The sequence below is a fragment of the Calidris pugnax genome, unplaced genomic scaffold (assembly GCF_001431845.1).
Source record: "Calidris pugnax isolate Ruff unplaced genomic scaffold, ASM143184v1 scaffold4, whole genome shotgun sequence".
Classification (NCBI taxonomy): domain Eukaryota; kingdom Metazoa; phylum Chordata; class Aves; order Charadriiformes; family Scolopacidae; genus Calidris; species Calidris pugnax.
The window spans coordinates 68,848-81,042 of NW_015090781.1; the positions used below are offsets into that span (position 1 = coordinate 68,848).

Below are 12,195 nucleotides of genomic sequence, written 5' to 3' on the forward strand. Positions count from 1 at the left end.
CATAAAAAAACCAACCACACCAAACAAAACACACACACCAACACTAAACCATATTCCTGAGTACCATGTCAATTCATCTTTTGACTATCTCCAGGGATGGTGTACTGTGCATTATCATTTCTTTTGAAGACATAACCTGTGATCTATAATACCAAACTTTGCTTTTCTAGGATATCACAATTTTCTACCTTTCACATATTTCCCCTAACTACCTGGAATATGTTAGACCAAACCTGTTGTTGTATTTACAGCTTCGAAATAATCCAATACCTCTGGTCTTCTCATGAAATACAGGAACATAACCAGCAGATCTGTTTTCACAGTAACTCCATATGTAATGAAAGAGACCTGATCATTTATTTTCAGAATAGTTATCTAATTCAGTAACTCTAAAAAGAAATAAGCAAGTCATTACATAAAAAAGCGACTACCTAACCAAATCAATGATGGAAGTAACAAGTGTTCGTTATTCGCTCCACTGTAAGTGAGACAGTTAGAACTGTCTTTACAGGGTGCCTGGTTTACCCATTAGTTACTGGTCAGTATGAGGTTATTACTGACTGAATGCAAGTCTAGAATCTGTCCACATAGTGCAATCAGAATTGTCCTGTCTAGCCTTAATCATAAAAAACCTCCTCCAAATATTGCAACAATATGAAGTTGAAATTTACACAGCAGTAAAACTCACCTACATCAGCCTAACAAGATCAGGATACAGATACCCCTTCCTCATAAACCCTAGGTTTGAGCAAATACTGGACAAATGTTTTGCCTGTTAGTCCGTTGCTACTAATTACATTTCACTAAATTTGCCTTTAACATTCGTTCCAATCATTTAAAAAAAATAAAAATCCCCCCTTCCACCATCACTGCATTTTGTATTTTCTTTGACACTTAAACCACACTTATTCCTGAGAATATCTTATTAATGTGTCACAATGCATTACAAAAAGAAGTGCTACAGAGTCAAGGCAGTAACACCACAGAAATAAAGTTCCAAAAACCAAATGCTGTAACAACTGGAGTTACTAGATTAAATAGTCATTAGATAAAATAATTTCTAACTGAAAGTATTTCAAATAATTCCAGTATTTTAGACACACGTCTGATATTTGCCAGCTTTGAAGTAATTATCTTTCTACTACTAAAATAGGTGAGTCCATTTCAATTTTTGTAGATAGAACTGGAGTCTCAATTGCTGTGATTTACTAGTTAGCAAATTGATTTAAAGTTACATAAAAATGAGAACCTGAACATATCTAAACCAGAAGTTGTGTGATTAGACAGTCAAGGAGAAAAGCAAAAGATTATAGATCCAACTCTCCCAAATCACTAATAATGGAGTAGTCAGGAGGAACATACCAGATACTTAGTTGTTCACCAGTATTTTTTCCTTAGTACATTTGACGCTAATAACCCAACCTGATTTGCAGCACTCAGTATTATTCAGTACAAAATATGCTAGCTTGCAGAGCAGCCACAGCTTGCTCTAACTTGCTTGTTCTCTCATTCTTAAACTCACCCCTTTCATTCTTCATCTCTCTATGTAACATCAACATTCCATACTCAGTTAAATTTGCCATTTAGCACCGCCCACTCTTTTAACTATCAAAGTATCTTCTTTTCATCTCTAAAGTCAAGCAGAACATGCAACTTAGACCACTTCCTCAACTAGAACTCTTCATGTGTCAAAACAGGAGGAAACCACCGTGACAGCCTACCCTCAAAAAAACCTCAACTTTTATTCCAATCCTAGTTACAACACCAACTATTCACTCCTAAAACCCACAACTTTTTGAAGCTGTATTACCTACAAAATACAGTTGTTTATTGTTGTTTTGCTTTTTTTAAAGCCTGCAGTACACCTGGTTTGTAGTTTGTAATTTTAAACTGTAATATGCTTAACTTACAGATAAATGCAAAACAAACAACAACAACAACAAAAAAAAATCTTTCTATTGTCTCCCACCAGCATAGGATGGTTTCAGTGTTAACCCCAGAAAAATAAATGGAACAAGATTAGCAAACAGAGCTAACAATATCTGACTAAGAGTACTCCTGATCACACTAATCAATCTTCCTTTCCCTCCACCAGATTCCCTGATGTACAATTCCCAAACAGGTAATATATATTCGAGGTATTAAGATGCTTAATTTAAGTTCTGGTGTTACTGCAGCAGAGTAAGGCAGAGCCTGAACACTCCTGCTCTAGTCAAAAGGGCAGCACTGAGACAGTTGCCGCTAAGCAGCGGTGCTTTTTTTTTTTTAATTACAGTTTTCATTCTTAGTTTCATTAAGAACAAAAACATAGTAAAAATTCTAAGTTAATTAATTTTGAGGATCTGCAGTCTGGAAAGAAATTTCTAAGTTCTGACAAGGTTTTCATTCTCAGAATGAACTAACAGTGTCTAAACTAGTTCTTAAAAGCAAAGAGAACTAAGAGTTTTCTAACATCATGTGGTTCTGCCTCTCATGCTAGACAGTGCCGTAAGCAAAGCACTGCATGGCTCACATCATTCTGAAGTGGCAAGGAGACACTACATCACCTAAACTGGCACCCGACCTCAGTGCAAACCTCATGAAGTTCAACCAGGCCAAGTGCAAGGTCCTGCACCTGGGTCAGCACAATCCCAGACAAAAATAAAGGTTGGGCAGAGAAAATTGAGAGCAGCCCTGAGGAGGACTTGGGGATGGGTGATGGTGGATGAGAAGCTCAACATGAGCCAGCAGTGTGCACTGGCAGCCCAGAAAGCCACCGGCATCCTGGGCTGCATCAAAAGAAGTGTGCCCAGCAGGTTATGGGAGGTGATTCTGCCCCTCTGCTCCGCTCTGGTGAGACCCCACCTGGAGCTCTGTGTCCAGCTCTGGAGTCCTCAGCACAGGAAAGACATGGACCTGTTGGAATGGGTAAAAAGGAGGGCCACAAAGATGATCAGAGGGCTGGAGCACCTCTCCTGTGAAGGCAGGCTGGGAGAGTTGGGGTTGTTCAGCCTGGAGAAGAGAAGGCTCCGGGGAGACCTTAAAAGCAGCCTTTGGGTTCCTGAAGGGGGCTACAGGAGAGCTGGGGAGGGACTCTTTAGCCATAGAACGAGGGTTAGCGGTTTTAAACTGAAAGAGAGGAGATTGAGACGAGATCTCAGGAAGAAATTCTTTGCTGTGAGGGAGGTGAGAGCCTGGCCCAGGTTGGGCAGAGAAGCTGTGGCTGCCCCATCCCTGGAGGGGTTCAAGGCCAGGCTGGATGGGGCTTGGAGCAACCTGGGCTGGTGGGAGGTGTCCCTGCCCAGGGCAGCGGGTGGGACTGGATGATCTTTAAGGTCCCTTCCAGCATGAACCATTCTGTGATTCTATGATTATGTTCTTTAAAGGCAAAGTTCATAAATTTAAAGAATCACTGGGGAGGATAAGAAACTTTGCTCAATTTTCTGCCTTAGCTGCCCTTTAGGAACCGTGCTAAGTTCCAGAACATCAAAATTAATAACCATAGAGAAGAGGTTACAATACTAACAGATAAACTTCAAAAGCTTTTTAAAAGATTCAGTGCCAATCAGCAAAGTTTCTGAAATGTGGAAGGAGGTGGTTGTTTTCAATTCTGTCCAGTAACAAATTAAAACACTTAAGCTTTTGGAGGTCTTTGTTATCTTCACGTATCTATGTCGCATGCATTATAAGAAGTATTTGCCTGATCCCTTTCTGTTTTAATATCTTATTTTTTTTAAGAATTTAGGCAAATTTAGGGCAGGGGGTGGGACTTGATGATCTTTAAGGTCCCTTCCAACACGAAGCATTCTACAATTAGGCAAGCAAATCCTCCCCACATGAATATTCCAAGTCAAGCCCAGAGCACTTCATTAAAGCACACTAATTTTGAAAAGATGAAAGCTTGAATTTTTACTTTCAGAATAGAACCACCTGAGAGATACTCAAGAATAATCAGGTCTATGATCAGGATGTCAAGTGGAGCAACCATCCCAAATTGGATCAGACTTCCACCACTAGACCACTACCACTCAAACAATTTTATCTAACAATCCTGAAAAAAAATATTAATTCTTAGAGAAATATTGCAGGCAACAAGAATTCTAACAGTAAACAATTTCATTTGCATTACTATGAATCAGAATAGAAAGGTTCACTGTCATTAGTAGGAACACCATCTCTCTAATCAACGCTGTTATGCAAAATGATTATGTATACAGGCTGAGTTCAGTTAACTAAAGTGTGTTTTGTGAATAAAAGTACATAGAAACTATTATTGACACCTAGCCACTAAACATAACAAGTCTTTCCTCTTCCAGTGCATTATCACAGGAAAGACTGCAAATAAAAAATAACAAAAAAAAGACAAAGGACAAACACAAGAGCAAGTACTTTCAAAAGAGCCACCACAACTCACTCAGTGGCACTCTCCAGGCAGCTAGGAGATTTTATGTTCTAGTCTGCTTTCCAATCAGTTTTGCATATTCAGCATTGAACTAAGTTAGACATGACTGTACCCAGGCACAGTAGGCAAATATTGCAACAAAGGACCTGTTCTGTTTTTCATGCTAATCTTCAGCTCTTTGCTGCCTGAAGGCAGATCTCCAAATAGAGGGCTGATCTCCATTTGAAGGGACAGTTATTATAATATTTGAAGTGAGCCTTATGACACTCCTGTGGAAACTGGATGACATTGACCTGAAAGCCCTTCAGATAGAGAGGCATCAGAAATCTAGTAGCAGGATAGTTAATGACCAGATCAAGATACAGAGGTTATCAACAGTATCTTAAAAATGTTTCCAAAAGAAGAAATATGCAGCTGAATTGTATAAAGATCCTAATGGTCCCACTGTAAGCATTCTGACTGGATTGGGTCCCCACAGAGCTTCAGATGGGGTAGCTTCCAATTTGTTGATTTCAATGAGTTGAAGCTTGAAAGGGACAGTGAACCCATCACTGCTGCCAGTGAAGTGATCTGCTTGGACTCTTCATCTCTGTGTGTGCCAGCTTAACTGGCCAGGGAGCAGTCTCTGACAGTAAAGGCCAACTGGTACAGGACAGCTGATAACTATCCTAGCATATCCTCCAACCTTTTAAAGTTGTGTGACTGTACAACAAAAAAAAACTTTTAGTGGCATAGTCCCTGGAATACTCTAATGTCAAATTCTGCCTAGAGCTCTTTGGAAAACTGCTAGCTAGCATCCATCAGAAGGCAAGGGAGTACTCTTAGGAGTTAAAAGTATAAATCATATGCCAACACCCAGCAGCCTTCCTTTAGGTACTATTTCTTCATAAAGAAATAGCTGAGAAACCTAGCAAACATCACTAAATTAGAATTTAGACTTGACAAGAGCTGACACTCACTGTAAAATTCAATCTAAGTTCTAATGGAGATGCCTTTGCTTTTCTTGTTGCTTTGATGGTGTTTCATCATTTGGTCAAATCCCAGCTTGGTTAACTTCACCCCTCAAAAAACTCCAACCCCTACTAAACCACACAAACTGTTAAATTATCAAGTAAACAACTTTCCAATATACAATCAGCAAGCAAGAGGAAAAAAAAAAAATCACTGAAGATAGTTCAGAACAAAAAAAAAAATATGTGATGACACACAAAGAATGGATTGTGATTTTCCATCTCATAGGTGGGAGACCATGAAGTAAACAGCTATGAAGAAATCTTTTGTTTCCTATAAAGCAGTGGGACATCTTGGATGAAACATGAGCTCCATGTCAATGGAGCTCAAATAATAGTCAAACTATTATATACTGCATATGGAAGCCAACTGAATGCTACAATTAGTGCAATTAATTCCATATGGAAAGTATATTTCATATCGTGATCTGTAGCATCAGGCTGTACACATTTTACTTGTAAACTATTGCATATGTATCCACATCCAACAATGCAGCCCAAAACTGTATGACCAATTACATTACAAAAACTATGAGGAAAAAATAGGAAATTAAAACAGCTGCAAAGACATATAATACAAAAAGTGTATCAACAAGTTATATAGAGAATACCTTGGTGAGAATTCAAGCTGTAGCTGCTAGAGCAGGTTAGAATTCTTGTCAGAGTGCAATCCTGACTTCCATCTTCTATTTCAGCCTGTTAGGTGTCCGCAAAATTTCACAGCTCTGTCTCGTTTGGACACTACCGGTATATTGGTATTGGTATCATTTTGGTACTTCTGCTTCCCTCCACCCCATGTCAGAACTGCCTCCCACAAACAGCAACACAGAAGGCACTGCTCTGGTCTTCAAGCTAATCTCCATCAAGGAGAGAAGAGTTACACTATTCTTTTTCACCACCTTTTGATTCAGAACTCCTGTAATCACATTGGCTATAGAGCATTTACCCATTCTGATGGTACAGGCATATGCCATTAAGTAGTTGTGAAAACATACTTTTTCAGTTGAACTCTTGCTTTTCATACAAGAACAGCCATGAAATAGTAGCTTCCAATCTAGCCAGAAGCTGAGTTCTTTCTTTAGAAAGTTTATGATAACTCCAAAAGAATGTTTCCAGAAGGTACAAAAGGCCCCTAAAAGAGAGTTGGGATAATTTTGCTATCTTGTAAGAATTTCAACCTCCCAATGATGCAGTATTAACACTTCAAGTTTATGTAAGAAATCATGTCAGCCAGTGCAGCCATTTCTTCCTAAGTCATAATCCTACCTACTTCAAAAGCCAAGAGCAACACATGAGGAGCTTTACTGTTACAGCCTTCTGATATTATTTTAAAATAAAAACTAGGTTCCTAACCTACATATTACCAGTCATACACAAATCCAAATAAACAAAACCACTGAAAACTCTAGAAACCAGTTTTAAGCTTACAGGGACCAAATCAAGGACAGCTTGCAAGAACAGCAAGTTCTTATGCTCTCCAATACTTGCTTAAGGAATAGTCTTGAAAATACCCTGAAGAAGTTGCCTTTAAGGTATGTCAGGGTGAACTTAAAGATACATCTATTAAAATCAAATTGTTTATTCTTAATGTATCTTACCAGCTTCACACCTGTCATCAAGTTTTGAAAGCACATTTGTTCTCCTTCACCCTGTGAAGGCCCTCAAAAAATAGTAGAAAGCCATTAATAGCCTTGATGTTGGAATAATGATACAAGAGGTGCCTTTGAACACATTAAAAAAACTGGAAAAAAGTTTTATTCAATATTGAAAGGTACTATCAACACTATTACCTACTGAAACTTAATCACCTTGAGCATTGCCGTTTTCCATTAACCAGCAGTATTGTTTTTTCAACTACAGTATCACAAAAGATCACTAGTGAGCCATTGTATTTATTCTTTTGATTCATATATTTTGTAGGAATGAAACTGAAGCAACACTTTTCACTTCCTTTTTTCCTTCTTGGTTCTACTATCAAGAATTATTTTTATTTTTCTAGTTATAGAAACATTATATTACTTCATATATACTTTTAAGACCAGAGACAAAGTCTACCAAATTAGCTTGCACATTCACAGAAAGAACATTAACCTTCCCACCCACCTATACATACTTCTGCAGAATGGTATTCATCATCAGCATAAAACTACCAAAGAGCATATATGAAGCAACTATTCTGCAACATCTTTGGGTATGAGGTATCTACTGGTCTGCTTTTAGGTCTGTTTTCTAGCTTATCATCACTGAAGTGCTCTATAGAAGCCAGGCTTCAGTCCATGTAGCAGCAGAATCTGGTAAAACAAGCATGTATACTCATATAATGCAGAATAAACATCAGAATCTCTTTTATCAATAGATTAGAAATAAGTTACAATTATTTTTAAGATTACCTTATTAATAGCAAAGTTCCAAATTCTCAATCTAATTCTGAGAAATTTCAGAATATTCCCTGTATTTGTTTAGATTTTCCTGAACAACTAGGGTTTTAAGAAAGGTTTTCAATTGGTCAAACTAAATCTTTGCATAGAGCACTACTGCTTTTCACTAAAGCCACATGATTTTACAGAAACATTGGCAGCTGAATTTGAAACTGATCTTTACAGTAGACACATCCTTAGCATACAGCTGAAAAGCTGTATCTTCATATTCCAGTTAGACCTCATATCACATGTACATTAGTACAGTTATTTAAGCAGACTGCCCCAGACCTAAAGTAATTAGTATTGTACTCTATTTTACATGATGGCTTACAGTAGTATTTTAATGTACACAGCAGTGTTGTTACAGCAATACTTACTACTTCCAAATTCTTACAAACAGCCTTGGAAAAGAAAAAGTAAAACTAATACATAACAAGATGATAAATATAAAAGTAGAATAAGATAAAGGAATACTTTATAGAAACTAGAAAGCACAAGCTAAGGCACCTGCTACTAGAAGTCTTAAGAAGTGTATTGCTGCTATAAATTTTAATTAATAATGGATTTCCATTATAAATATGCCCACCTTTACTTTGCTAAATAGAATTGTAAACTTATTCATACACAGCTTCAGAAACAGAATTTACTTTTGTTATACCACTTCAGAAGTACAAAGATACTACCAACACGTGACTTGAGGCTAATCTATCACAAGGTTAATTTGGATTTATGGTTTCCTTTCAACTATCCTATTAGGAAGCTTAACATGCTCAGTTCACACACACAAAAAAGATGGTAAGAATTCATGCTCAGCATTTTTTATACAACAGCTCTATTAAGGCATACCTCTGTATCTGTGAATACTTTAAATGCTGGCACACCCCAGTGCACATGTGTGTAAGCAGATACTGCCCAACATCTTGAGGCAGAGCCAGAACACACTTATCACTTTTCTCCATGGAAGCCTGTTTTATTTCACTTACTTTACAACTAAGATCTCTGAAAGGCAAAATGGTTTGTTGCCAATTTTTGAGGCTCGACATCATTATCCCCTATTCCTTAGCACTTTAATCTGAGTAAAGACTGGCCTACAAAACGAAGGCATCGAATCCAGGAGGAAGCCCGAAACGCCCCAGGCAGAGCCCCTGCGGCCTGCGGACGGGAGAGACCTTCCCTGGGCCCAGGAACAGGGCTCACTCCGGGCCAGGAACCAAACCCAGGCGCCGGGGCACGCAGCCACCCCCAAACCCCACCGAGGAGACCCACGCTGCCGAGGAGCGCGGAAGCCCTGGCGAAGCCTCCACAGCCTCCCAAAGCAAGAAGCGGGGTGGATACCAGTCACCCCCTCTCCACTCCCTCAACCGCCCCCCCCACAAGTCAGGCCACACGGAGGGCCGGGGACTCCGGGCCGCCGCTGCCGTCCCTCCCTCCCCCATCCCTCCCGGCTCCTACCAACCTGGAGACGGCCATGGCCGCCCGGAGCTGGGCTCGCTGGAGGCAAGCAGCGGGACAGCGGGCGCGGGGGGGGGCGAGGGGGGGGACCGGCGCCGCTCTCCCGGAGAGGAGGGCGCAGGGCCTAGCTCAAGCCTCTCGGGCGCCGCACCCGGCCTCGGCCCCGCCGGTGATCCGCGGGGAGCGGCTGAGCGTAGCTGTGGCCGACAACTATCAGAGTCTCGCTCCCCCCGGGGGGGCAACAGCGGCGCGGGCGGGAACGGTGCACAACCCTGCGAGCGCGAGTTAAAGCTTCTATTCCCCCATCGCCGGGGCAAAGCCCAATGCCTGGTTTTATATGAGCAGCCATCTTGTATTTATTCCCTTCCTCCATGATAGCCGCTTCCTGATTGGCAAGAGCGCCCGGCCACAGCCAATGGAGGGAGCTCTTCTAAGCACAAGGAGGGCGGGCGCACACAGCGCCTGGACTAAGAAGGACGGGCCCTACAGCCTGCTGAGCCGGCTGGGGGGTGCGCCGGCCTTCGGGGCGTACTATCTGCAAGGGTGGAGGCTCAAAGGAGAGCGCCCTAATGCCTCGACCCGAGGGGAGAAGAGGGGAACCGGAACGCGAACTACGCGTCTTTTCTTGCCAGTCCACCGGGTGATGGCCCTTAATTCCGCCAGTGTGGCGGCAGAGGGCGGCCGGGACCTCCGAGCTCCCGCCTCACTCCCCTCTCCGCCGAGGTGCTCTGCCTCTCGGCTGACGCCCGATGCCGCAGCTCAGCCGCTCGGCCCATGGAGACTACGGCTCCCGGCCTGCAGCGCGCCCAGCGCCTCGGCCCCGCCGCCTCCGGGGGCTGGGCCTGGCCGAGCAGGCGGCCACCCCCGTCCCTGCCCGCAGGGAGGTGGGCGCTCGGAGGTGGCGGTGGCTTGGCAGCGCTTGCCTTCGGTTACCCGCCGCCGCCACCCCAGGCAGCAGGGGGGTATCCAGGCCGCTCCTCGCGGTGCGGCCTTCCTTTCGCTTCCCGCCGTCTCCTCCTTCTCTGAGGCAGCCAGCCCATCCCGGCGGGGCTCCGGGCGGCCTGCAAAGCAGAACGGGGCTTAAAAGATCCCCAGGATGGCGGCTGGCAGTCTCCTACGCCAGGCGGGTACCCCGGGTGGCGGCAGCTGACCTTAGCTCTGGGAAAAGACCACCGAGCTGTGCGAGTGCCTGCGGTGGGCTTCGGTCAGACCCAGGGAAATACGAAATGAGAAATTAGCTTTCAACTACTCGTTTAAATTAATGATCCGAGATGGGGATGTAAATTTAGCTGGTGTGTGCAACCTTTCATCTGATAAGTTGAAAACAGTAATTTATCTTTCCTGTAAGTGATGCATAAACTTGCATAAATACGTGAATTTGCATAATACTATATGATAAAGTTTTGCTCTGAAGCCTGTTGTGTGTATTTCATAGCAAACCTTTCTAAAGGGATTTCTGCTTGTCCCCAGCTTTGGTACTGGATGGCTCCACTTTCCCTGCAGTAGTTAACTCTTCATGTGTGGGTTCGCTCAGTCATTCCCCACTAACACAGGCACATTGCAAATTGACATATTAATGTCATCTGCATGTTCACTGTCTTTCTATGGTTTTAGAAACAAGACGGTGGTACATAATAACTCATATCCATGTGGATCCAGCCTATGCTTGAGTACTCTATAAGGTTTGCCCTGGGTGTCTCTTTCCTGTCTGTTTCTTCTCCTGTCCCTTGATGGGAGCTCTGTCATGACTAGGAGCTGGCATTAAAGCAGTAACTTCAGGGAAAACCAAACGCCAGCAATAAGCAACAAGGCCTCTGCATGTGGCCAGAGCAAAACACAGACTTCATTTTTGGGGGAACTCCAGGCCTGTCAGTCTGACCTCGGTGCCTGGAAAGGTCATGGAACAGACCATCCTGAGTGCCATTATGCAGTACATGAAGGCAGGCAATCCTGGCAATTACCCAGGCAATCAGGCCCAGCCAGCACGGGTTCATGGAAGGCAAGTCCTGCTTGACAAACCCGATCTCCTTCTATGACAAAGTGACCTGCTTGCTGGATGAAGGAAAGGCTGTGGATGTTGTTTACCTGGACTTTAGCTAGGCCTTTGATACAGTCTCCCACAGGATCCTCGTGGAGAAACTGGCTGCCCATGGCTTGGATGGGAACACTCTCCCCTGGGTTAAAAACTGGCTGGAGGCCGGGCCCGGAGAGTGAATGGAGTGAATGGAGTCAAATCCAGTTGGTGGCCGGTCACAAGTGGTGTCCCCCAGGGCTCAGTATTGGGGCCGGTTCTCTTTAACACCTTTATCAATGATCTGGACGAGGGGATCAAGTGCACCCTCAATAAGTTTGCAGACGACACCAAGTTGGGCAGGAGTGTCGACCTGGTAGAGAGGCTTTGCAGAGGGATCTGGATGGGCTGAGAACAACAGGATGAGGTTCAACAAGGCCAAGTGCCAGGTCCTGCACTTCGGTCACAACAACCCCCTGCAGCGCTACAGGCTGGGGGCAGAGTGGCTGGAGCTGCCTGGCAGAAAAGGACCTGGGGGTGTTGGTCCACAGTTGGCTGAACAGGAGCCAGCAGTGTGCCCAGGTTGCCAAGAGGGCCGACAACATCCTGGCCTATGTCAGGAACAGTGTGGTGAGTAGGACTCAGGAGGTGACTTGACTGTTCCCCTGTACTGGGCACTGGTGAGGCCCCACCTCGAGGGCTGTGTCCAGTTTTGGGCTGCTTCCCACAAAAAAGACATTGAGGGGCTGGAGCGGGTCCAGAGAAGGGCAACGAAGCTGGTGAGGGGTCTGGAGAACAAGTGTCCTGAGGAGAGGCTGAGGGAGCTGGGCGGGTTCAGCCTGGAGAAAAGGAGGCTGAGGGGAGACCTTCTTGGTCTCTCCAACTCCCTGAAAGGAGGGTGTAGCCAGGGGTGGTCGGTCT

General features: G+C 43.7%; 1 protein-coding gene across 2 annotated transcripts in view; it reads right to left on the reverse strand.

Moving 5' to 3' along the window:
• The window catches only part of BTAF1 (B-TFIID TATA-box binding protein associated factor 1), a 48,419-nt gene extending 38,832 nt beyond the window's left edge, over nt 1-9,587 (reverse strand). The window contains exon 1 of one of the 2 annotated variants that reach the window (XM_014959265.1): nt 9,268-9,587. In XM_014959265.1, coding sequence (XP_014814751.1) covers nt 9,268-9,281 — 14 coding nt within the window. In that variant the 5' untranslated portion in view covers nt 9,282-9,587. Of the gene's footprint in view, nt 1-7,494; nt 7,518-9,267 lie in introns of those variants that run through there. The other variant, XM_014959274.1, reaches the window with a different exon arrangement.
• Nucleotides 9,588-12,195: the final 2,608 nt, after the last annotated feature.